This window comes from Diceros bicornis, chromosome 14, assembly GCF_020826845.1.
Source record: "Diceros bicornis minor isolate mBicDic1 chromosome 14, mDicBic1.mat.cur, whole genome shotgun sequence".
Taxonomy (NCBI): Eukaryota; Metazoa; Chordata; class Mammalia; order Perissodactyla; family Rhinocerotidae; genus Diceros; species Diceros bicornis.
The window spans coordinates 67,010,011-67,037,039 of record NC_080753.1 but is presented as its reverse complement, the minus strand read 5'-3'; the positions used below and the strand labels follow the sequence as shown (position 1 = coordinate 67,037,039).

Here is a 27,029-nt window from a genome sequence, read left to right as displayed (position 1 = left end):
CTACAACTCCCTGGATGCTCTGGGCACGGGGCGGTGCCTAGCTCTGAGGGGAAGAGCAAGGAGGTGTGCTCTGCCCTGTGGTCCTGCACCTGCTCCACGGGGACTGAGTCTCAGAGGGATGTGACAGGATGAGAGGGACCAAGGAGTTAGGAGGGTGTAGCGGCTGCATTGGCAGCCGCGGGCCTGCATCATGCAACTGCTTTTGTCCAAAATTGAAGCCGGACTCATGTTTATTCCACATCGCCTCCGTCCGTTGCTTGATTCCTCCTCCCACCTGCATATCTGTGGGTCTTTCCACAGCCTCCTACCTAGTCCAGTGCCAGGTGCTTCTCTAAAGTGCTTATGGGAACTGGTTTGACATCCCAGAAACTTTCCTCTGCCTGCTGCCATCTGCCTTCTCCAGCCAAAGTGCCATCATTTCATTAGCTTTTTGGAGAAATTCGCCCTGTGTCCCCTCTTGCAAGCACAACTTGAGAGCTTTGCAGGGTGGTAACAGTGGCTGTTGCTTGCCTTTTTCACAGAAGTGGAAGTTGAGGCATCCGTGAGGTTAATCATTGGTTTCCCCAGGATCCGCCAAGGGCAGAGGAGAACAACCCAATTCCCAGGCAAGTATCTAGTAGAACATTTTCACCAACCCATTCCAGTGCAGGGGCCTCTGAAACAGCATCCTTAAGATGAGAATAGCTTAAGCATTTTGCCATTTAGATTGATAGCCTAATCTCAGCTCAGGCCTGAGTGGCCAGTCTCTCAGGGACACGGGTGATGACTCTGATCCCTCAGGAAGAGACTGGTGGTCCATCTTTGGGAGAGGGATGTTCAAGGTAGACAGTACTTGGGCAACATTTGAAACCCATCAGCTTTAACATCTCTGCTTTGGATTCTGGCAAGTTTCCAGGATAAACACGCCTAGGGATAGTCAGATGTACCATATTCTATAAAAATTGTTTAGAGTATTGAAAGGAACAGAGCATAAAATATCCTGCTTATTTGCAAAAGATGAAATGCAACCAAGACCTTGTTTTTTTCTTTTGTTTTGTGAGGAAGATCAGCCCTGAGTTAACATCCATGCTAATCCTCCTCTTTTTGCTGAGGAAGACCGGCTCTGAGCTAACATCTATTGCCAATCCTCCTCCTTTTTTTTCCCCAAAGCCTCAGTAGATAGTTGTATGTCATAGTTGCACATCCTTCTAGTTGCTGTATGTGGGACGTGGCCTCAGCATGGCCGGACAAGCAGTGCATCAGTGTGTGCCCGGGATCCGAACCTGGGCCACCAATAGCAGAGCACGCACACTTAACCGCTAAGCCACCGGGCAGGCACAAGACCTTCTTGTTAATTTTTTTCTGCTCATTCTCTTGCCTGTACTGTACGCTTGAATGCAGAAACAAAAAACTTGAATTGCCAAATTCTTTTTTCCTGAGATTGGTAAATTAACTTAAAAGTCTTATTGAAACTTGTGGAAGAATGGTTAGCAGCTTTCATGATTTATGTCATCTCTAAAAATCTGGGCGTTGATCTACAAGAAAAAAAGTCCTTGTTTATATTACACATCCCAATAGGTTACATTTCTGATTCCAGAATGTGGGATATTATCAAAACATCTGAAAAACCTGGTCATGGAATCTAGACCCTGTCACTTTGTCAAGAATTTGCCCCTTTATGAATTAATGACACATGAATTCTTTAACATTTTTGTAAAGAATGGAAGAGAAACTCTGTAGTGTCTCTGAATGTGGCAAGATGGGGAATTCTCATTAGACCACATCCTTGGGTTCTTCTCTTGTGTTCAATAGGCCCGGGTGATAGTCTGTGTGGTCAGGTGCAGTGTGACTCCCCCAGGCCCCAGTGTTCCATCCTATTCTGGCCTGTGCCTTCTTCAGGGGGTTCTGATTACACTCGTCCACAAGGGTTGGAAAGAGACATTGTAACATGAGGATATTGATCATCTTATTTTTTTTTAAGTCTTTTTTTTTTTTTTTTAGATTTTATTTATTTATTTTTTCCCCCCAAAGCCCCAGTGGATAGTTGTATGTCATAGCTGCATATCCTTCTAGTTGTTGTACGTGGGACGCGGCCTCAGCATGGCCGGAGAAGCAGCATATTGGTGCGCGCCCAGGATCTGAACCCAGGCCGCCAGCAGCAGAGCGCATGCACTTAACTGCTAAGCCACGGGGCCGGCCCTCATCATCTTTAAACAAGGATTAATGGAGAGGAAAGTCTCAGGGTGTGTGTGCTCCGATGTACTGCTGTTGGGGTGTGGCCACAGTGAACACTCTGCTCCCAGCAGTCCCCACAATGGCTGTCTCAGACGTTTGATCTCCTGGTGCCACCACAGCAGCTGTTGACAGAGCTGGGAACTCATCGTGGTTCAGTGTCTTCCTTCAGATTTTGTGGCTCTGACCCTCCTCTGCTCGCCCCCTTCCTATTCCTATCTGCTGCGTTGATTGCTTTTAGTTGTTTCCTAGGAGCCACTGTGTGTAACTGGATTTCAGTGTCTTTAGGGACCCACCCTCACTACACGAGTCACTGTACAACAGCCACTTATCCTGGTGTAGCCCATGTTCATCCTCTCTAGTGGAGCTGTGAAGAACCTTGCTTACTCGGAGCTCCTCTCACTCTCATGCTGCTGGGGCTGTTATGAAGCTGAGCATCTCGTCTTTGGTCTCATCAACATTATTCTTTTCATTGATTATTCTGAAGTCGGAGACGGCTTTGTTAATAATATGGACACTGGCTGTCACAGGCACTTTTATGTATCTTCCCCAACAGGTCTGTGAAGTAGGCCTGTGATCCCCATTTTACAGGGGGGGACACTGAGGCTCAGAGAGGTCGAGTAGCTCCCTTCACGCAGTTTCTTGGTACATTTTGAGTCTCCTCCTGGAACTCCACCTCTCAGGTGTGTGCACTTAGCTGGTGTTCCACTTTGTCCCTCTCTACCAGCCTCCCCAAAGGCACATGCTCCATCCTGAGTCCATTGTCTGCTTGATGGCAGTCACCCTGCACAAACAGGCCCTGGGCAGGGAATGGACTAGTGGGGCGTAGTCCTCCAGCTTACCTTGGGCATGTTCTAGGTTTATTGTGAGAGCTGGATCAGTGGAAGATACTGACCGTCACTCACCTGGAAGGTTTGTTACGTAGAAATACTCCACTGACTTTTTGCAGGTGTCATGTCTTCTCTGTCTTCATTGCTCCTCTGGGCTTTCTCCTACAGTCCGTGCTGTGCAGTAACATACAGTACAGAGACTGGTGAACATAATACTGTTGCCCTGCACCAAATGGTTACATCACTCATTTTTCTAATTATGAAAGAAATACATATTGTAAAAAAAGTCAAAGTACACAGATCTATATAAAGTGAAACCCACCCCTTTCATCCCCTTCCCTGAAACTCACTCCCCTACTCAGAAGCCACTATTGTTAACAGGGTGGGGTTTATTCTTCTGGAAATTTCCTATGAATTTATAAATACACATAAAGTATTTTAACATAAATTATATAACTACATCGTTTTGCAATTTGCTGTTTCCCAAATCATATATCATAGACGTCTCCCCTTATCAGTGCACATCATTCTAACTTACCATTTTAGATGTTTTAGAGGTATTCCAAAGAACAGGAATACCATAATCTGTTTACTTCTTCTTTGATAGAAATGGGATTACATCCAGTTTCACTATTATACATAAAGCTGCAGTAAAGATCCTTGTATGGAATTAATTACACTGTTATTCAACTGCTCAATTTGCTTTGTTTCCTTTTAGTCAGAGACTATGACGTAACATTTTCATGGTAATTATAGGGAAATTAATTTTATCATGGAATAAATACATTTATGGGGAAACTGGACTTCAAGGTCATCCATCTCAATATTCTGGAGAAAAATCATGAAACTTAGAAGGTGTGCTCCATCACATTCTAACAAGTCATGTTAACAATTTAAAGTTGAATGTTTGGCTAACCTCTACTGTCTCTCTTCCGAAGATGGATGACTTTTTCTTTTCTTGGAAACTTCTGACTCCAGGGGCTCTCAGTTTGGCTTCAGAGAGGATAAGATATTGGTGTTGTATCTGTTTCTCTTCAGCTGTAGGTTGCATCTTCTAAAGATCATAGAATTGAACATGGTCCAATCGATATATATGATTTGAGTCAAAAATTCAAAGTAATGAACCTAAGAGAGGAATCTATAACTTGGGTTCTTAATAAAAAATTTCCTTTGATATCCCTAAGTTTCTGTGATTACTAGTAAAAACTCACCTATGGGTGAAGAGATGTAGTTCTTCTGGCAATGTCTGGCTTGAACATCCATAGTTAAGGCTGCCACACCCGTAGGTAGATTAGACTTGATCTTTTGATGACCTCTACCCTTGGTGTTTGACCTGGGAAAAATAAGAATTTAAAAAAGCTGCTGTTATTAGCACTCAATGCTAGAAATGCCCATTAAAGAGTGAGTTTGATTTGGTAAACCAAAGGGAGTATAAGCAGAACAAAGTCTTTAAAATCTCTAAAATTTCAAGAAATTCTAATTTTTTAAAATATAACTCTATTTTTGCCACAGTACAAACTGTGTATATATGAATGAAATATCCCTCTGTCCATTTTATAACTTGTTTCCATTGATTTGATGGATTTATCCTCTAATCCGGATTCCAAGTGTGAAAGAACATCTTGGTCCTTCAAAGAAAAGAAGCCATTGAAATTTGATTTTCTTTTAGCTTGGCATCCTACAGGTTTGAAGAATAAATTATCATGTAATGATACAACGATTCTGAAATCTAATTGTTAATTAGAGGGGTGTAAAGGATGATTGAATGGTGTTTCTTCCCCATGGTCAGGGGTATTGTACACATGGACGTGTAAACATGATTTAGGAAGCTGCTTCAACTCCGTGACATCCCTGAGAAGCACAGTGCAGGAGGATCTAGGCACACAGCCATCTGCCTCGATCTCCTGGGTTACATGTAGATCCAGGGGTCTTGAGAGTGGCTTCAGAGCAGCTAACTTTTATCTATTTCTCCCCTTCCTTCTCTCCAGCTTATCTCAAACAGTCTTGACTATTATATTTTAAAGTAAGACCAATTATAGTTATTTACATGAGTTTCTTGTTTATTATTGCAGAGTAATAATCAGGCATACCATTAAAGATCATTTAATTGACCTAATTAAATTTGTTGTACCTTATAATAGATTAGAACACTGTTTAGTTCAGTGTTTGATATTCACCAAATGTGTTAATCTGCTTACAACTGCCATGTGTCTCACTCTTCTTAGATGTGCATCTTTGGCCCATCACAAGATTTTAGTGAATGAAATCATCATAAATTAAGATAATGTACTGTCTTTTGGATGATAAGGAGGCATATGGGTCCATTTTGGAAATATGCCCATCTGTCTTTGCTCCCCATGGGAAGTTTCTGATCACTAGGTCTCCAGGTGGCTTGCACAAGCCCTAGGTCTGTAATAGTTTGGTGCCTCTCCTTCTACTTGGGGTAGAAATAAAAGAGATCAGAGAGACTTATTAAAGTTTTGGTTGCATGAAGTCTTCGATGAAGAATATTCATACATATTGTTCTGGATAGCTCTCTGTTCCTAAGAGTACTAGTTACATTAAGGGCTTGTCAGGAACCGTGAAAGGTATGATATTTTACCTTATCTGCAAGCTAATAAGTCAGCTTACCATGGTCTTATAGATGCTGGCAAAAGAAACTAGACCCATGGGTCAGAGACAAAGGACTTAATGACACAACAATACTAGTGGCCAGAGTATCAACATTTGCACCAGTTCACTAAATCCCACTTCCTACAGGGTGATACACAGTGGGCCAGGTGACATGCAGAGGGTTGCAAGAACTCAGAGCTTAAGGAACTCAAATCTTTGATAATGGGCAGGAAGTCTACTGACCTTTGCCCCAGGGAGGGGTGTTATTTCTATTATATTGGGCAGTAAGCAAGCCTGTCCTTTGCTCTAGAGGAGGCCACTATTTCTATCTTCCAAGGCTGACAGCTCTACACACATCCTTGAAAAGATATCCTGGCTTCACTGGCTTTCAAAGATAAGCTTGACTGAGACTCGATCATCATTCAGTTCTTCTGTTTCCTTTATTGAGATTGTGCAAATATGCTCTTTTCTCTGTAAAGTTCACTAACTTTATTCATACATAAGGGATGGTTTTGGTTTTATTTATTAAGTTGAGATTTTCGTATTAGAGCAAATGATGAACTATTATGGGTTGGATCTGAAAGTATGCTTTTCCAGGATAAATGTGAAAGAAGATCAGGGCTCACACAACTCTGCCACAAGGAGCTGATAGCAACTCAAATGATTTTAATTTGAATACTCTTTTGTACAACTTTCTTCCATCTTCCTTCATCCTCTCTGCTTCCTGTAACTCCCATATAGGAGTGGGGCAGTTTCAAGGATTCACTGAACTCCTTTACAATATTCAAATCATTTTGTCTGTTGTGTTTTTTTAATTGAGGTAAAGTTGACATACAACATTATATTAGTTTCAGGGGTACAACTTAATGATTCAATGTTTGAGTATATGTCGAAATGATCAGCACAATAAGCCCAGTTAACATCTGTCCCCATATATAGTTACAAAATTTTCTCATGTGATGAGGACACGGCGTATTTCAAGATGCAGAAGAATCAACGATGATGTCATACTTTTCCATACACAGCTTGATGAATTAGGACATAAGTATACACCCTTGAGACTGTCACCACCATCAAGGCCACAAACATATCCATCACCTCCCAAAGTTTTCTCTCACCTCCTTTATTACTATTATTCTGTGGTAAGATCTCTTAATATCTACTCTATTAGCAAATGTGATGTATGCAATACAGTCTTGTTACCTGTAGGCACTATGTCGTAGCCTACATCTCCAGAACTTATTTATCTTGATAACTAAAACTTTGTATCCTTTGACCATCAGCTCCCAAATTCTCCATCCTCCCAACCCCTGGCAACCACTATTCTAACCTCTGCTTGTATGAGTTTAACTATTTTAGATTCCACATATAAGTGAGTATTTGCCTTTCTCTGTCTGCCTTATTTCACTTAGCCTAATGTCTTCCAGGTCCATCCATGTTGTCAAAAATGGCAGGAGTTGCTTCTTTTTTCAAGGTTGACTAATATTCCATTTTTTTATCCTTTCATCCATCAGTGACATTTAGGTTACTTCCGTGTCTTAGCTATTGTAAATTAGCTGCAATGAACATTAGAGTGCAGGTATCTCGCTGAGACCCTGATTTCAATTCCTGTGGGTATATACTAGAAGTGGGATTGTTGGATCATGTGCTAGTTTTCATTTTTGGAGGAATCTCCATACTGTTTTCCATAATGGCTGTACTAGTTTACATTCCCACAAGGGTTTCTTTTCTCCACATCCTCACCAACATTTGCCACCTTTAGTTGTTTTGATAATCGCCATCTTAACAGGTGTGAAGTGATAGCTCATTGTGGTTTTGATTTGCATTCCCTGATTAGTGATGCCAAACACCTTTTCATACACCTATTGGCCACTAGTATGTCTTCATTGGAAAAAGTCTATTCTGGTCCTTTGCCAATTTTTTTTTTTTGCCTTTAATTTTATTTATTTATTTATTTTTCCCCCAAAGCCCCAGTAGATAGTTGTATGTCATAGCTGCACATCCTTCTAGTTGCTGTATGTGGGACGCGGCCTCAGCATGGCCAGAGAAGCGGTGCATTGGTGCGCGCCCGGCATCCGAACCCGGGCCACCAGTAGCAGAGCGTGCGCACTTAACCGCTAAGCCATGGGGCCAGCCCCCGTGTCCACTTTTTAATTGATTTTTCTTTTTGTTATTGACCCAACACAAAAAAAGAGAACAAAATTTTCAGGCATTATGAGTGCTTCCCAGTTGATGCAGATGGTTTTGTATTTACAGTGGTACCAAAAGATCATGTTTCATGCTTTTTCTTCAGCTTGTTATAAGACCAGCAGTAGCTGCGGCATGGCAGATAATCGGGATCTTCTGGGTTTGGAGGTTTACAACATAACTAAGTGGTAAGGAATTTTTTATTATTCCAAGGAAATTATTGAGATCATAGTCCATGGAATCCAGGATTGATAGGGGTAGGAGGAAATTAAGGTGAGGATCGGTGATCTGGCATTACTTCTTATCTTGAGGCACAGGTATCCACTGTATGAGTGTTTGAATAAAAGTATTAGATATCAGGAATTTGTGGTAAGTGAATATGTTTTCTGAATTATTTACTTTGAACATAACCATTTGGATTATGTGAACATCTGGGATGTGGGAGTAAGTCGCTAACAAGGGCTGGTTGACAATGTCATTATTGATTTCACTTCTATGAACACCGAGTGGTCAATGGATTAAGCAAATGAGTAGTCAGAAAACACAGAAATGGTGGGATTTGGGATTTAGTAAAAGATTGGGGACCCACTGTCCTGAGATGGAGTGCCAGGACTTGTACAGTTGAGAGTGACAAGGACAAGAAAGGAATAGAAACACACTCAAACAAGGAGGGGGTGTTAACAGGATGGAGGGAGAGAAATGATCTGGAGTAGCCTTGAGTTTTGACCTGGAGCTTTCTGTTCTAGATGCAAATCTGCCTGATGACATCCCAGGACACAGGTCAGATCCCCAGACGATAGAGGCAGGGTGGAAGTACAAAACAGCCAGGATAATTGTCCTAAAATGGCAGGCATCCTTTGTCATTTGACCCAATATCATGATTTATTTTTGTAGGGTAAGAGGAAAAGAAGGATAGTCATGTCTTCACAGAGGAAGCAGCGTGACTGTGGGAACCAGTCCAAACCAAAGCCTGGTTTAAGCATCTCCATCCCTTTTAGGATGTCCAGTGACATAGTCAAGGGGCTGGTTACTAGAATCCCATCCCATCCTAGCAGTGACGGGTCTCTGGGAGGACACCTTGGACCAGCCCCACCAGGTCTGCTGGCCCGAGAGACCGCGAGGACTCCAGGCCTGCAGCAGTGCAGGACAACTGGTAAGTCCTTTCAATCTTGCCAAAGCGTTGCAAAAACTTGCACCTAGTCACACAGGTGAATCCCTGCCAGGTGTGCTCGCAGGTGGTCTGCACTCCAGGTCCCATGCCCACTCCTGCGGGTCTTCAGATTTGGCAGAGATGATTCCAGGAGCTGATCTGGGCATTCCACAGTTCCACTGCCAACAATTTCTGGTGACTGTGGAAGGTATGAGGAAAGAGGAAAAGGCAGTGAAGAGCACAGGAGAGAGACTGGTGGTAGCACTGATGGCGGACAGACTTGCTAGCGAGGCAGAGAAAACGAGGAGCCAAGAAGGACGTCCTGACAGCAGATGAAATGGAGCAGGCACCTCAGTGAGGTCTCATGGTTGCGTCCCTAATGTTTCCTTGCTTTGAGCTCTTGAAACTTTAAAACATACCAATACGTTTCTTTTATTAAACTCTGCTGTGTGACATAGAAAATATAGACAGCGGTTTCTTTCTGAGGTGAGAGGTTGAGTTTAAGGTGAGGAGAGAAAGATCTTCTTTTTTCATGCTGTTCTCTCATTTTCTTTTACTATGTACATCATTTATTTTTACTTTCAAGTCAGCAGCGAGTTACCAACGTCAAGGGGATGATTCAGTTTTTCCCCTCACAGTCACAGTAAAACGTACTAAAAGTGGATTATTCTTTTTGTGTAATATTCCAATAGATTCCAAAATATTGTTTCAAAAGCACTTTGATGCCTATGTACTCAAATTAGGTATTTACTTCTAGGTCTCCATTTTTATGTTCTTTGTTGCATGCTAATGCAGTGTTGCATCTAAGGAAATACCAGATTTCCCTCAGTTTTTTAGATCCATATGTGTTGGAAATTTGATTCATGAAGATGGACATGGCAGCTGGGGGATCGTGCTATTATCAAAAGAGGCCTTTTCAGCATCAGTAATCTGACAAGAACCCACTGCTTGTTGGGATTTAATTGTCTATTTGAGGGATCAAGCTTTCACTGTTGGCACTTCTCTTTCTCTTTGGAGGGAAAGTACGGCCTTCCCAGTCTTTCCATTACCAAATCACTTTCCTGGGTGGCTGTGCTGTGTCAGGAAGGGCCTGGGATGCCGGGAACCAGTATTCATCATCAGCTTCTGGCTGTCCTGAGAAGGCTTCCCTGGCAGAGTCCAGCCTGTGTGTCTGGGTGACACTTGCAGCCATCAGAAAGGAGGCGATAACACACAAGTGCCAAGCGATTCATCTGGCCCTTGTCTTACAGGGTGTTCCCAAGGGAAGAGGTTCAAAATGCCACTTGGTAACCCTTTGAAAGCTGTTAGTCATGGGTCGGGTTCTTGGTGTGAGCTCAGAGCAGTGTCTATTCACCACCAGATGGGAACATTTCAGTATTTTAATTGGTAAGGCTGTGTTCATGCACGACCATGGATCATCAGTTCCGTGGCATTCCCCGCTGGACCTCCCAACACCCCTGTCATGCCTCATATTTCAAAGCTCCAAACAGGGTTCACACCCAAGCAGCTGGTTGTAATGTAACCACAGCACAAGACTGGGGAAAAAAACACAGCCACCCAGGGGTGACACACTTTAATGACTTGGGCCCAATTATGCCATTTGGACGAGTTCAGAACACCAACACTGAGTGTGTAAACTGGAGGAGTGCCCAAGACCTTGGACCTCAGAAGGACACGAGCTCAGAATTCACCTTGGACAGCAAGGGACAATGTGGGGTCAATTACTGGCCAGGATTATGGTCCCTCATCCTGGCAAAGCAGAGCTCATTTGGGATCCATCAGGCCAAGCCAGGGAGGAGGCTGGGGGCCTTCTAGGGAAATTCTGTCCTAAAGGGAATGGCATAAGGAAGGCAGGGGTGCTGAAAATCCTAGTTCACAGGGAGCAGTCATGTTTATGTAACAAGGCCCAGCAGTAGCCTTAAAAGCTGCATCAGATATCGTTCCTCCTGGATACAAATCAAGCAGGAAAAGGAATTCAGAGGCCTGTACAAGGATCCCAGCAGAATTCAAATCTAGGTCAGGGGTGAACATGGAGCCCCTAGAGGGGTCTCAGGAGGGAAAGTCCTGCCTGCCTTTAGTCCATTTTCAAATGATCTTCCTCGGGCCTTGTCCTCTCCACATGCACGTTTTGATCTTTTTACATTGGTTTCCCCACTTAGAGCTGATGCAATTCCAGAGATTCAACTGGAAAACTAAAAGCTCCTAAAATTTGGTCAAAAGAAACCTCAGCAGCTGGAGTCTGGGTGTCCCAGAGGTTGCCATGCCATAAGGCCTGGGGCTGACCAGGGGGCCACGGAGACAGGCTCTCTGGACTGGCCAACAGGGAGAATCCACCCCTGCCCTCACCCAACTCCTGCCCGGCCTCACTCATTCTCGTTGAGCAGCTCCATGTCCTGGAACCAGGACCCAAATCACTCCTTGGGGTCTTTTTATAATTCTTTGCAGCGACCTGGAGCAGCAGGATCTCCCTCATGACTCGGTGTTCTTGGGACCAGAGGGAAGGAGAGGATGCAGACAGGGCCTGGTTGGGGGATGTTGCAGGGGCCTTGTGGGGGGTGAGGAGTGGGGCAGGGGACCAGTCCTGGGAACGCTCCTTCCCTCCAGTTCCATCCAGGATCTACCTGTTCTCAGAATGGGAATAATCAGCCCCTCCTCCAAGAAGTTTTCCTTGATGCCATCCTCCCTTCAACCCACGCGCCAACTGGATGGGTCTCGACTTCTACCAAAATCTTCCACTCAATGTAAGATACAAGGGGTGGAGCCAGAAACTGTTCTCCCCAAAGGGTCTCTGATTTCCACCTCCTTCCCCTCCCCTGCAAGGAGTGCCACAGCTGCTCCTCAGTCCTCTTCTCAAGGTTGATCTCATTCCCCTGGAAGGCAGACAGCCAGAGTCCATCAGACAGAGCCCCCTAGCCTGACTAGCCCCCTATGCCCTGCCCTTCTCATGTGGCACTACTGCCAGGTCCCCAGAGGGGGCGGGGCATGCAGAGAAAACAGGACTTGGACCTAGGATGGGCTCTGGGCTCCAGACTAGTAGGACATGGGGGGAGGCTGAGGGACCTGGCAGCACAACCCTCTCTGATGACAGACTTGGAGGCTGAGGCCTCAGACAGAGGGGACTGCTCAGCCACTTATGTGCTGGCTGACTTGGGGGAGGGCGACTGCTCTCTACCTCCACGGGCAGCATGGGAGGGACAGGCAGGGTCCAGCTCAGATAAAACCTCACGCAGCTGTGCCATCAGGCAGCTCTGAGCTTCCCCAGCCTGAGGAACGAGAATGGATGTCTCAGGCGGAGCCTCTGTTCACTCATCCCTAAGATGGGCCTGATGCCCCAGCTCCCAGGGGCGGCTGTGAGGCTCTCACGAAAGGAGATGTGCCAAGTGCTGAGAGCTCAGAGCTCAGTGCGGGGGCTCACGCATCCCCAGGCTCAGGATCCTGGTCCTTCCTGCTTGGTCCTCAGATTTATCCACTTCGAGATAATCACCCATCGCCAGGTGCAGCATCAGCAGTTCACCGAGGAAAGTGCCAAGATAGGGGACAACACCCTGTGACATCGGGGTGCGGGTGGGATGAGCCCTTGCTCTCAAGTCGGACCCCTGCAGACCCTCCCCTGAAAAGTCCTCACCCTCAGCCTCCTGGCCCACCCCAGGGTTCCCATGGGGAGCAGCCTAGGACCCTTAGCAGCCTCCCCTCAATTCTTCCTCCCTTCACACCCCAAGAACACCACACTCCTCCTCCTCACCTCCCAGGGCCGGCTTCTGGCAAATCACAGGGTATGTGGTCCCTGGCCCTCACCACAACAAATCCATCCTACACCAGCTCTTCCAGGCCCCCCTCCTGGTCACTTCTACTGGGGGATTCAGACACTGTGGCACCAGGAGGAAGGGACCTCCTCTCTTGATTTGAGGCCTCCGGCTGGGAGGGCAGAGCCCCTCCTCCACAGGCACACTCACCTGCTGCTGCTGCTGCTTCTCCTGCACTCTCTGGGGGTTGCCCTCCGGGGGGCAAACGTGGAGGGCCCCTCCTGCCAGAGTCGAGGACAGTGTCAGCGAGACCATACTCCCCTCACCCCATTTCTCTTGAGCACCACTGGCCTCTGACCCTGAACATCTGACTCGAGTGAACTGGCACCAATGCCACTCCACCCTGCAAGGTCTTGTGATTCCAGAACAAGCCCAGCTCCAACTCTCACTCTGGGTGTGAGCTCGGGCTTTTGGCCTGGCCTCCCCGAGCCTGTTTCCTCATCTGGAAAGTGTGAGAACTCCAGCTACCTCACAGGTTCTCCTGAGGACTCACTGTCGCATGACTGTCATCATTGTTCTGGCCCTCACCCCTCCAGGTGGAGCAGGCAGAAAGCTCCCACATTCCTTTCCTCCCTCTTACCTCATTACCACCCTGTGAGGCCTGCACCACACAATCACCACACAATCACCATACCTCCATTTCCCTGATGGGGAGACAGAGGACCAAACAGGGGCAGTGAGTTGCTGAGGGGCCAACAGAGGAGAGGCCGCTTGCCCCTCTCAGCCAGAGGCCCTGTTCCAACATCCTTGCCTAACCCCCAGCCCCACCACTGACAACAGTCTTGTCCCCTGAGCTCTCAAAGCTTGGTCCTGGGCCGAGCCGTGGATCGAGAGGATGGGGTGTCTTGGGAGTCTGGTTGTTGAGTGGCTCCTTCCTGCCCCAGTCCCCTGGAGTGTCTCTCCCCCATGCCGGACAGAGGCAATGCCAAACCCTTCTCCTCCCCAAAGAACAACTCAGGATATTCGCCTGCACTGAACTCTTTCTTTATCCACTCAGGAACTGGACCCACAAGGTGCCACCTCTGATCAACAGGGAAGGGGGTGACAGGATGCTTTGCTTCTCCGTTTACATGAAGCTCTTAACGTCCTTTCAGCAGGATCCACTAAGAATCCATCAGTTGCCTAGACGCTACTCATAAGCCACCTGGGGCCTATATCATTGCCAACCAGGCACTCAGGTGAGACTCCTGTGGTTGACTCAAGTGACTGCTCTAGGGGTCCAGTGGGGAGTCCCATAATGCACACACATCTGTCTCTGGTCAGTTGTTCAGATCCAAGGATGAGCAGCCTGTTTGTCCACCTGTGCCAGGGGAATCCCCTGTTGTGCCCGTCCCTGGGGTAGGCAGTGTGCCCTCCCCTTGGAGACATGGTGAAGATAGAAGGAGCAGCAGGGGCCTGGCTTCCTGAGGACAGGTTTAGGCTGAGGGATAAACCCACCCAACCACCCAACAGCCTGGAAGAAGCTACATCCAGCAGGATGGACGTGAGTGGAAGCCAGAGACCTGCTGATGGCGCCAGCTCGGCAACTCGTCCTGGAACAGCCCAGCCAACACCACTGTGTCCCATGACCAAGGCCTCCTGCCCAAAAATGGCACCCCACCTGCCCATGGGCAGAACAGATCCCTCTGCTTGTTAACCTGGACAAGATAGACAGGAATGTTTCAGAGAAAGTTCAAGTGAGAAATTATCAAAACCACAGCTTGCTCAGTCCCCCTCCCCCCCTGGCCCCTGCTTTCTTTCCAGACCCCCAGCCTCCACTCTACCTTGGTCATCAGTTCTCTGTTCAAGGACTCGTCTTGGCTATAGCTCTCTTTAAATTTTTCAGAGCTCTCCCTGAGAGGAAGGGAAAGAGGGAAGGATAAATTTAGGGATAATGTGAGGGGTCTAAGTGCATATCCTTTTCTTTGACAACCTGAGAGATTCAAACTGCCTGGAGGAGTGCTCTCACTGGGCTCCTCTGAGCGCTAAGGTCTCGTGGGACTGGGAGGGGGCTCTCCTGTTGGTCACTGGGGTCTCCATTCGCCTGCTATACAAAGCAGCTCTCTTTTGACCACTTTGAGTTTCAACTGGGCATAGAGTTCTGTTGCTATAAACACTTGAAAATCTCCAATGTGGCTCAACCCAGTACCTGGCATTTAGGGAAACCGAGTCCTGAAGCAGAATTGGTGCACTAAGGACACCGGGAGACTTAGAGACCCACCACTGAGGCCCAGGCCCTGTCCCCATCATTTGCTGCCTCCCAGGAGTTCCCAGCTGACTGAGGGGCCAATGGCAGACATTCAGGAGATCCCCCATCCACCCTGGTTCTCCTATGGAGAGGGGCACTACCCACCAGGAAACTTCCTCCATGTGTTCTTCAGGTGGCATATGGATGTTTTCTGCAGAGAAGAGATGACAGTGCGGGGCGAGGAGAAGTTCTTCAGGATCTCGCACTCCTGGGGAAGGGAAGAGAATAAGCTGTGAGGTGGGGGCACTGGAGCCCTGCTTGCTCTAGCTTCAGTCCCCTTCTATTTAAATCTCCCCTCCTGGATTAGACAGATGTACAGGGAGCCCCAGAAGGGCACATTTAGGACCCAAAGAGTAACACTCACAAGGAGGAGGATTTTAGCTCAACCCAAGGAGGGAGCCAGGTAGGAAGTGAGCATCCCCACACTGGGACCTGGAGTCAAGGTCAACGTGCTCCTGGCAGGAAGGATCTAGGGACTTGCAGGGGCTTAGACCACACACTGCAATCCTGGGAGCTGATAAAGATGGAGGCAGTTCCTAAGGCTCCAGAGAGGGGCTCCACTGGGCCTCCCACAGCACACCTGGGCCACCTGGATCCAGCGCTCCACCACCCTCACCCTGTCCTGGGCCATCATGCTCGGGACCCCAAGGCAGGTGGTGATGACGAGGTTGGCCACCCTTCTGAAGTGGTCGATATTGGCCTGGACGGTGTGTGCCAGGTGCTCACTGCCGGGCTTGTTCCTCTTGCTCCAGGTGGAGCCCAGGCACTGAGAGGGCACCACCTTCTGGAAGGGCTCCTGGGGAACAGGGGGAGTGTCACCCAACATTGCCACACCCTAGCTCTGTGTCCACAGCCCACAAAGTCCCACACAGGGGTCACAATTTAGAGCTGGAGCTCAGGAAGCTCATGATGTGGCCTGAGCCTTGTTAGAGTCCCTGGCTTTTCTTCTCTGTCACTGCAGGCACCCAGCAGAGGATGACCCAGGACCCAATACTGGCAGGGAAGGGAGAGGGGCATTTGCATCCAGCCCGTCCTGGCTAACTCCAAGCTCCAGATGGTGGCTCAGCTTGGCTCATCCCAAGGGAGCATCTTCCAACAACCTGATCCCCCCTCTGGTCCCACTCCCCATTCTGATGCACATTCCCCTGTGGTAGCTACAACCACGGGCTTTGTCTGTCTCCCTCATAGTGAAGTACACATCAGGTGTCTAATAAGTCCTGAGGCTGTTGGGCCTCCTGAGCAGAAGGTTGGGCCACCAGGGACCTGGCTGCACACAGTGAGTTCCCCTCCCCCACTGATGTGCCAGGCCCTGCTCACCCTTCCGTCTCTTCTACCTCATGGAGCCGGCACAGCCACTCTGTGCAGCAGGTCCTGTTAGTGTCCACCTCTACGGTCTGTAGGTGGACAGCAAATGTTTGGGGGTTCAGAAAGTTGCCCAGGTCGTATGGTTGGTAAGGGGTGGAGCCAGGATTCGGGCCCAGATCATAGGAGACTGGATGAGGTCTGGGGCAATGATGGCAGAGGGAAGGCCTACCCCACCCGCCCTGAAAGCCCAGCTGCTCACCGCATCCATCACGGTCAACTGCTCCACCACCAGCTTAGGAGGGAAGGCCGTAGGTTGGGCTTCTTCTCATGCTTCTTAGCCACAGGTGGAGATGGACTTCCCACTAGAAATGATGGTCCAGGTGACTCCAGCTCAGCAGCTCCCACTCCTGCTGCAGCCGATGTCGGCCCTTGCTCCAGCTCCAACACTGCTGGTGGAGGGGACACTGGCTCCAGTGCTAGAGAGGGTGGTGTCAAGGAAGCTGGAGCCAGCTCTACCTCCACCACTGCCCACTGCTCTGCTTCTGCTGCTGGCTGGAGCTCTGCAACTGGCGCTGGAGCGGGATAAAGAGAAAGGTTCACTCACATAGCTGACTTTCCATGTGTCCTTCTAAATACAGGAAAGATCCCACTTCCTTTCCAGGAATAGCCAGCCTGCAGTCCCCCTTACCCTCTGGCTCTGCCTCATTGGCCTCCAGAAGCTCACACCAGTCAAAGGAAAGAGGGTCACAGCAGCTCAGCTCTGAACCAGGCAAGGTTACCTGCATGTACATCCCCTTTAGCTTGAAAAAGAGACAGCCCCTGACTGGTCCCACCCTAGTTCTGGTCCAACCCCATCATCTCAAGGTCCTGAGTGTGGAGGCCCTCTGCTCCTGCTCTCATCTCAGAGCAGCACTGGATGGTGTGGGTGGCCTCATGCACCTGCCCCTTGTCTAGTGAGTTGATGGAGTTGAAACCATTGGGCAGCTACTCGATGACCTCCTGAGTGGAGTTCTGCAAAGACTGCCTGGGAGCTGGGCCAGAGGGAATCAGGGGCTGCCTGCACTCTGCCACTGGGGCCGGCCCCCAAGAGAAAGTCTGCTCCTCAGTTCAGGCACAGAGGGCATCCTGGCAAAGAACTCTGGTCAGGAAGGGAAGGAGATGAAACCTCTAGGGCTCAATAACATACGAGTTGAGCAGCTCACCTTCTCATGCTGCCAGCCATGACCTGGGTACGAACGTCACAGACCCACAGGCTTCCGACACCTAAGAACCAGCTCCTGCCCAGGAATGGCCTGCCCCACATACCCTGCCTTCCCCACACCACACAGACACACAAACACACACAAACACACGATGAGGGGCCTGGATTTTGGGGTTGATCAGGTGGGATCACCGTTGTGTCCTGATCTGCACTAACCTTTCCTGGGCTGCCCATGTTACCCTTCACTGCCTCCTGTCAGACACCCAGAGGTGTCAGGGATGAGGGCTGAGCCAATGTAGGCAACAATCAAAAAGATTCTATTTCTGGGCTTTTTTGAGCCCAGATCCTGCAAAAGTTGGGATACAACAACAAAACATTTTTGCCTCTTGACTGTCTCCCGTCAAGTGAGCTGGATGGGGGACTGTGGGTGCCTTGTTACCAGAGTTCAAAGATCTGTTGAGGCCTAGGACCAAGGAGATGGGGTCATTTTTCAAGATTCCTATACCTGGACCCCTTACCTCAATCAGATTTCTCCAGAGCTGCCCCCTGAGCCCGGGCTGCTCACCCTCTTCTCTCATGTCACTTCCTGAACTGTACACAAGGAGCCTACACAGCCCTAGCCCCAGTTCCCTAGAAACCTAACTCAGGTCCTTGCTTTGAGGAGACAGAGATGAATGCAGATTTCCTTTAACTTACCAGTTCTTCATCCTGGGATAGTCCCTGTGCCTCTCAGGTCCTCCCCAGTCTCCAAACCTACACCAGGGGGATCAGGCTAGAATCTACTTCCTAGGGACCTCAGCTGGTGTATATGAGATAATATCTATTATCCCTGTGGGCTGGTGTCACATGTACCTAAGGCACAAACTTAGAGATGGAAGAATAACAAGAAGGGGTGACAGGTAGCACAGAACACCACTCAAAACAGGCCTGTGTTCTAGCAATTTTATATTGGAACAGTCACTTCCAACTTGGCCTCATTTTCAGGTCAGCATCATGAGGGGGTTGAAACTAATGGAAATTTAGATACTGCCACCCTGTGGCATTAAACCATTCAATTGTTTCCTGTTTTATGGAGAATGAGACCCAAGTGCCTCATCTTGGCCTATGAGGTGGGCAGCCTCCACAGTGGTACCCAGTAAGCCCCACCCATGGTATAGCCATCCCCGTGGAACCACTAACTAGTTAGTAACTGGCTTCTGAACATAATAACAGCCAAAGTGATCTGATGTCTTGTCTAAATTTTAACAACACAAGTCTCTCACTTCCTCTTACTCCGTCTTTCATGTTCCATCTCTCTCTCTCTCTCTCTGTCGAATCCCTGTAGCTGAGGAATCAAATACCAGTGTTTTGGGACTGCCCAATGTGGAGGCCTATAGAGGAGAGAAGCACGGGAGTGCCCAGGCCAACAGACAGAAAGAAACTTAGACTCTCAGTCCAAACTGAACCCTGAAGGCTGAGAGTGACCTTTGGGGCTAGTCCTCCCCCAGTTGAGCCTCAGTTGAGGCCACAGCACCAACCTGTTCAACTCACTGAGGCAGAGGCACCAAGCTGAAACGTGCCTGATTGCTGATCCACACAAATTGTGAGATAGTCAACATTTGTAGTTTTGAAATGCAAGGTTAGGGGCAATGAAGTTAGAGAGGGAAAGGTAACTGACACAGCCTACCAGGCCCTGGCCCTACCTTCCACCCCAGCTCCTGTTCTCTCCTCCCAGCCTCCCTCCAGCTGCACTGGCCACATTTCTAACCTCCTCTGGCCAAACTCACTTCTACCTGTGAGACTCAGGACCAGTGGTGTCATCCCCGTGACACACTGCTCCCAGACCCGTGAAGGGCTGGCCCCCTCTTGTCATTCTGGTCCCAGAAAACGTCACCCCAGTGAGGCCTTTCAGACCCTCCTACCCAGTGATGCCCAGCCCTCCCTCACGGCCCCCTGCTGTGTTTCTCTACAGCACTTGCTGTTTTCTTGCTCCTGTTTTTGCTTTTGTCCATTTCCCCTCTAGGCTGTGAGCTCCTGGCAGGCAGGGACCACTTGGTCATTTTCATCCTGCACTTTGGCCCACCAGGGCACCTGGCACAGGGTGAGTGCTGAGTTCACAGCTGCTGAATGAGTACATGGGAAGATCTTACACCCCGCCCCCTGCTTCTGACCAACTGTGATTGTGGAGATGAACACTAGAAATAGGAGGTACAAGTTGTTTCTGAGGCAGAGGGACAGCCAGAAAGACCTCTGCTTGACTCTTCTCTGCTCCAGGAGGTCAAGAAAAGTTCAGTGGACACCGTGTAAGTTCCAGGTTTACAGGAGAAGGAAAGGCCTTGATGTATATGTATATTATGTAATGGTTACCAAAATAAGTTTAGTTAACATCAATCACCAAGCAAACATAAAAGATTTTTTCCTGGTGATGAGAAGTTTTAGGATCTACTTTCTTAGCAACTTTCAAATGTACCACACAGCAATGTTAACTCGCATAGTGCTGTATATCAAGTATATCTCAATACAACTGAAAAAAATAAAAACAAAATCTAACTTGCCACCACTGACACAAGAGGCTTTCCGCCCCCTGGTGGCCAGCACTAGCACTGCAGCCCTCACCAAAACTCCACCAAACAGAAAGGAATCATTCTTCAGATGTCCTCAAGGCAGAGGCTCTCCAGGGTCCCAGAGGTAAAGGAGCAGGACCTGTCGGCTTCGAGAGAGTGGGGTGAATCTTGGGAGCCTACATATCCCCCCATCTTGCTGTCCCCCACCAGGTGTCTTCTTCATTCCTGAGGCATCCAACCTCAACCAGGACAATGACTCCCCCCTGCCTCCAGATGAGGACCCCGAGGATCCAACAAGAACTGGTTTTCTCCCTCATCTCTAGACTTGGGGTCCAGTGCTCTGGCATCTTCTTCCTTATCCCCAGTTCTCATCCACCCATGCCCCCATGTCTCCTCAGTTCTAAATGATCTCAAGTGGGTGGAAAGCATTTTCTCAACATTTCAGAGCACAGTAGGTCATCAACAGAGAACCTAGTCCAACAGACACATTGCAAGTGCATGGAACACTTGGAGTCACCTGCTGGATGCACTCCATTTTATACAGGAGGACCCTCACTGAGGTATTCTCTCCTGTTCCCAATGCCTACACAAGGGGAGGATGGACTCATCACAGTTCTGGGTGCCCACAGAGGTGGACTGCAGGATCCCAGTCCTGTGCTCGCCAGGCTGGGCCAAGGATGGGTCTGGAACAGACAGATAGGCAGAAACCTAGGAACCTTAGGGATTCCTCTGCCCATCTCTGGGCATGTATCTAGGAGAACGAATGTCATGGTCCCCTGGGAGAGCTGCCTCCCATCTCTCTCCCTCCTGCCTCTTGTCACTTCCTCTGGGTCAGCTCTTTCTTGACTGCACTTCCATGGCCCCCACATGAGAATTCAGTGTGAGTGGGGGTGCCTATGCACATGCTATGATGAGGAGAGGAAAATGACCTCATATGGAGAGGGGTGGGCAGCAATCCTCTAAGATCTTAATGCCTCTCATTGCCAAAGGAGACCTGAGGGAAGGGGCGGAGCCTTGGCCAAGGAAGCTGGAGCTCTGTCTAGTCTTTGGGACCCGGACTACCTCCTGTGGTCTGGGCCAGTACTTGCCTCTTTCTGGGCTAGTTTCCCAACTGCACAGTGAGGGGTAAGATGTGCAACAGCACAAGCGTGTGCTCAGCCAGGACAAGTCATCAGGCCCCATAGATACATTAAGTATGTTTTAAGTGTATTGAAGACATTAATATTGCTGTGCAATCATCACCACGATCCATCTTTAGAAGTCTTTTCATCCTACAAAACTGAAACTCTATACCCATTCATGAATAATCCCCCATTTCTCCTCCTCCCAGCCCCTGGCAAACACCATTCTACTTTCTGTCTCTCTGAATCTAGCGATTTCAGCAACCTCATAGAAGGGAAATCACACAAGGTTGTATTTTTGTGACTGGCTTATTTCATTTAGAGTAATATCCTGAAGGTTCATCCACGGTGTGCCATATCTTAGACTTTCCTTCCTTTGTTAAGGATGAATAATATGCCATTTTATGTATATACCACATTTTGCATATCCATACATCCCTGGACAGATAGCCTAGCCGGGCCCAAAACCAAGCCCAAAATAAAATGGGGCCCCAACCAGACTTTTATCAACGGTCCCCTGGAGACTACTTTCTTAAGCCACGTTCCACATATTTACTAAGGATCTAGTTTTGGGCCATGAGTTCTTTTTCAGAAACTCCGTTTTTCCTCCTTGGGCAAGTTTCAACTGGTTTGAACCAGTGAGACCACAAGACGGCTGGCAAGACTTAAAGCATCACTGCTGTTTGAGTCAAGTGACTGGAGGATGACGTAGGGGACCAAGAACTCAGCTGCCAATCATGTTAAGGACACTGCCTTTTGAACGTGGGATGTATGACAGAACATGAAAATCTACTTGCGCAAAATGCGTAGGACTGCCCCCAACCTCCCGCACCCACTCCTTTGCCCTTAAAAAGCCCTTTCAACGGCCCATTGGGGAGAAGGATTTAACCTTTGGCTCCTGTCTCCCTGCTGGCCAACCTCGTAATAAAGCTTTTTCCCTTCTACAAGAGCGGTATCTCATGGTTGGCTTAAGGGGTGCATTGGGCAGCGAGCCCTTCCTCGGTTATGATACTTGGGTGGCTTCTATGTTTTACCTATTATGAATACTGATGCTATGAATATGGCTGTTGAAATATGTTTTGAAGAATATGCTTTCAACTCTTTGGGGGCGTATATACCCAGAATTGAAATTGCTGGGTCCTATATAATTATATTTTTAATTTTTTTTAGGAATTGCTATACTGATTTCTACAGTAACTATATATTTTATCTTCCCAAGACAGTGCACAAGGGTTCCAACTTCTCCACATCTTGACCAACACTGGTTCTATTCTTTTTCTTCTTCTTCTTTTTTTTTTTTTTTTGGATGCCAACTTTTTTTTTTTTTTGATCGATGAATGTGAGGTGGTCTCTCACTGTGTTTCTGATTTGCATTTCCCTAATGATTACTGATGATGAGCATCTTTTCATATGCTTAGTGGTTATTTGCAGATCTTCTTTGAGCAAATGTCTACTCATGTGCTTTGTTCAAATTTGATTTGGGTTGTTTGATTTTTGTTGTTGAGTTTAGGAGTTCTCTATCTATTCTGGATATTAAGCCCTTGTCAGACACATGGTTTGCAAATATGGTCGCCCATCCTGTGAGTTGTGCTTTTACTGTTGATAATGTCTTTTGAGATACAAAACTTTTTAATATCCATGAAGTCCAGCATGTGTATTTTCTTATTTTATTGGCTGCTCCTTGGGGGTCATATCCTCGAAATCATTACCAAATCCTATCTTGTAAAGTTTTGTCTTATGTTTTCTTCTAAGAGTATTATAGTTTTAGCTCTTACATTTAGGTCTTTGATCTATTGGGAATTAAGCTTTGTATATGGTGTTAGGTAAGGGTCCAAGTTGATTCTTTTGCATGTAGATATCCACATTTTCCAGCACAACATGTTGAAAGGGCTTTTCCTCTTTGAATAATCTTGGCACCCTTGTCAAACATCATTTGATCACATGGGTGAGGGTTAATTTCTGGGCTCTCAATTCTGTTTCCATTGGTCAATATGTCTGTCTTTATGCTATGACAATGCAGTTTTGATACTGTAGATTTGTAGTAAGTTTTCAATCAGGAAGAATCAGTCCTCCAACTTAGTACCTTCTTTCAAGATTATTTTTGGTATCTGGGCTTACTTGAGATTCCATAAGAATTTTGGGATGGGTTTTTTTCTATTTCAGCACAAAACGTCCTTGGGATTTTGGTAAGGACTGCACTGGATTTGTTGATCTCTTTGGATAATGTTGACATCGTCACAATAAGGAGTCTTCCAATCCATGGTGATGGGATGTCTTTCATTTCTAGTAGTGCCGGGTGGTTGTTCAGGTTGAGGGGGCGGCACTCCTAGATGCAGTTGTGCAGAAACCCACAATTCCTCCTCACTGTGCCTTCACCATTTCCTTAGAACTCATCAACCATCAACAGAAGAGAAAATACATGTAAAATGCATGTGGGAAATTTGCAAGGACTGGGTGTGCCAGTCGGTGCGCACCCAGGGTCTGAACCCGGGCCCCCAGTAGCGGAGCATATGCACTTAACCGCTAAGCCACTGGGCAGGCCCTGGTGTCTTGTTTTAAACACATGACTTCTGTTGGTCCTTGATTTCCCCAGTTACACCCCAGCTGTCCTTTCACTGACCATTGTTGGTCACACACCCACTGCACCTGCCTCCAATCCTTCCCCTTCAACACCGTAATCTCACACAGAGTTCCTCCCGACACTATCATGGCATCTCCCACCACACGTCCCCTATATCTTCCATACAGCCATCAAGAGGCTTCACAAACACCATCACCATTTATGTCCAGTGGGCTGAGAGGGCTGCCCGTGCACTGGGAATCAGGAGTCACAGGGTCTGTCACTTGGCCTCCAATCACATACTGTACCCCAGATGAAAGGCTTACCCTGCGGAGACACTCACTAGTAGCCAACTCCATCGAACAACAACATCTTTGACCCAGGCTTCCTTCAAAATTATCCCCCCACTTTCTGCCCCAACTGCTCCTTTAGGGGTCATTTTGGGGCAGCCTTTGAGGCCACCTTGGTGATTTTGTGCCCAGGCCCAGACAGCTCCTGGCCCACAAACACTTTAACCATAACCTCTGAAATCATATAGCACAGGTAGCCAGTGAATGGGTGCAAATTACTGGTTTTACCTCAAGACACCTAAGGAATATTTCACACCAGGAGTATCCACTTTTGGGTTTTACTGTGGGCTGATATCACAAGGCTCTCATCCAGTGAGCTTCTCTCTTCCCCAATCCCGTGAACAGCTTTCTCCAGGCTATATTGTGCAATGCATTATTGTCTCTCTCTCAGCCTGCTTCTCTCAGGTCGCAGGTCCCTTGAGTTTCCTGCCCTGACTAGCTACCACCAACCCATAGAAACAATGTCAGTCCTATAGCACTGGGTGTTCAGTTCTACTAGGATTGACTGACTGGACTGGGCACAGGAGTGGTGGCCCTACCCACACAAAATAAGGAAACTGAGGCAACTAAGAGGTATCAACAACCTTAACACAACATGGACAACAACTCCATAAGAACATATCCTAGCCCTTGAACAACAGTCTCATGAGTCTCTCGCCTAAATGGTTTTAGAAAATGGCCTGGCCCTAGACTGTCTATACCGGCAAAGGAAGGAGGGGTTGGTGCCTTTCCTAGAACCACTTGCTGAGTGCACATCAACAGAGAAGTTCAAACCTACCTCCACCAAATGGCCCAAGAGGTTAAAATATTGCATAATATTACCCAAATCTTTGAATAGATACCAAAGGCCCCCGAGATCACTGACCTATTTTCATGGCTGGTCTCTCCAAGTTGGGGACAATGGAAATGGACTGGATTTTAGATTGTTGCTTGTATAATCATAGGATTTTTTACTATAGCCCTCGTCGGATGTTTACTCTCTTGGCTACAACCTGCCATACTCCTAATAACTCCATTAATTACACTTATTAAATATACTAACCAACTTAAAATTAACCAATACCCTGATTAACTTAAAAAATTCAAAATTTTTATGTGGAAAATCTGCTTAACGTAGAATACACCGTTTTAAGCATTTCAACGTATACATTTGTGTGGCTTTTAACACAATGATTATGTCGTGTGGCTATCACCACTATCTAATTCCAGAACATTTTCAACACCCCCAAACAAACCCATACTCATTCACACTCTATTTTCTGCTAACCCAAGCCCATGGAAACAACTCATCTGTTTTCTCCCTCTATGGATTTCCCTATTCTGGACATTTCATTCAAATGGCATCATGTTATCTATTGCCTTTGTGGATGGCTTCAGTGAGCACACATGTTTCAAGGTTCACCCATGGCCTAGTATGTAGCAGTACTTAATTCTTTTTTATGGCTTATAATATCCTATATTATGAATAGGCCACATTTGGTTTATACAGTCATAACTGGATAGTAATTTGGGTTTGTTCCACTTTTGGACCATTGTGAACACTGTTACTTTGAATGTCTATGGGCAAGTTTGCTCTTTTGGACATATCTACCATGGGCCTCTCCAGGTCAATGGTAATTCTAGGTTTAAGATTTTAGAAAATGCCAAGCTGTTTTCTGCAGTGGCTGCATCATTTTACTTTCCCACCAGTAATGTATGTGGGTTTCTCTTTCTCCACATCTTTACCAACATGTGTTATTTTCCATTATGTTGAATATAGCCTTCATTTTGAGCATGAAATAGTATCACATTGTGCTTTGAATTTGCATTTTCCTAATAATTAATGATACTGAGCAACTATCTTGTGCTTATTGGCCATCTATGTATTTCCTAGAGACATGTCTATTCCAGTTGGTTACCCCATTTCATTGACTTGTCTTTTATAATTGAGTTCTAAGAGATCTTTATATATTCTCAAAATAAGAGCCTTCTCACTTATATACGTTGCAAATAGTAGGAGACATCAAAGACCCACTTTTAACAATGGATAGAATATCCAGACAGAAAACAGGAAATAGCAGACATGAAAACATTAAATACTAAATGGAGCTATCAGACACACACAGAACATTTTACTGGACAGCAACACAATGCACACTCTTCTCATGGGCACACAGACTATTTTCCAGAACAGATCACGTGTTAGGTCACAAAACAAGTCTTAACAAGATTAAGAAGACTGAAATAATACCAGGTAACTTTTCTAAACACAATGGCATGAAACCAGAAGTCAATAACAGAAGGAAAACTGGAACATTCATAATACGTGGAAGTTCAACAAAAACTCTTCAACTTAAAAGTAGATCGGGGGCTGACAGGTGCTGTAGCGGTTAAGTGCGTGTGCTTCGCTGCTGGTGGCCCGGGTTAGGATCCTGGTCACGCACCGATGCATGCTTGTCAGGCCATGTTGTAGTGGCATCTCACATAAAGTGGAGGAAGATGGGCAAGGATGATAGCTCTGGGCCGGTCTTCCTCAGCAAAAAGAGGAGGATTGGCATGGATGTTAGCTGAGGGCTGATCTTCCTCACACACAAAAAAGGTAGATTAAAGAAGAAATCAAAAGGGAAATTAGAAAATAGCTCAAAACATACAAAAAGAAACAATAGGGGCCGGTCCGGTGGCGCAAGTGGTTAAGTGTGTGTGCTCCACTGTGGCGGCCCGTGGTTCGCCGGCTCAGATCCCGGGTGTGCACCGACGCACCGCTTGGCAAGCTATGCTGTGGAGGCGTCCCATATAAAGTGGAGGAAGATGGGCACGGATGTTAGCCCAGGGCCAGTCTTCCTCAGCAAAAAAAAATAAAATAAAATAAAAGAGGATTGGCAGATGTGAGCACAGGGCCAATCTTCCTCAGCAAAAAAAAAAAAAGAAAGAAAGAAAGAAAGAAAGAAA

The 27,029-nt window shown here is 47.0% G+C and overlaps 1 protein-coding gene across 16 annotated transcripts in view; it reads right to left on the bottom strand.

Moving 5' to 3' along the window:
* Nucleotides 1–3,957: 3,957 nt before the first annotated feature.
* Nucleotides 3,958–27,029, bottom strand: part of LOC131414202 (ral guanine nucleotide dissociation stimulator-like) — a 71,887-nt gene continuing 48,815 nt past the window's right edge. For 6 of the 16 annotated variants that reach the window (XM_058555419.1, XM_058555422.1, XM_058555428.1 and 3 more), the window contains 6 exons: nt 16,586–16,898; nt 15,602–15,817; nt 15,127–15,229; nt 12,945–13,015; nt 11,613–11,861; nt 11,413–11,475 (listed from right to left, as the gene is read on the bottom strand). In XM_058555419.1, the coding sequence (XP_058411402.1) occupies nt 11,634–11,861; nt 12,945–13,015; nt 15,127–15,229; nt 15,602–15,817; nt 16,586–16,594 (627 nt within the window). In that variant the 5' untranslated portion in view covers nt 16,595–16,898 and the 3' untranslated portion in view covers nt 11,413–11,475; nt 11,613–11,633. Of the gene's footprint in view, nt 4,096–4,252; nt 4,375–11,358; nt 11,476–11,612; nt 11,862–12,201; nt 12,537–12,944; nt 13,016–15,126; nt 15,230–15,601; nt 15,818–16,585; nt 16,899–17,265; nt 18,108–27,029 lie in introns of those variants that run through there. The other 10 variants (XM_058555430.1, XM_058555424.1, XM_058555426.1 and 7 more) reach the window with 8 other exon arrangements.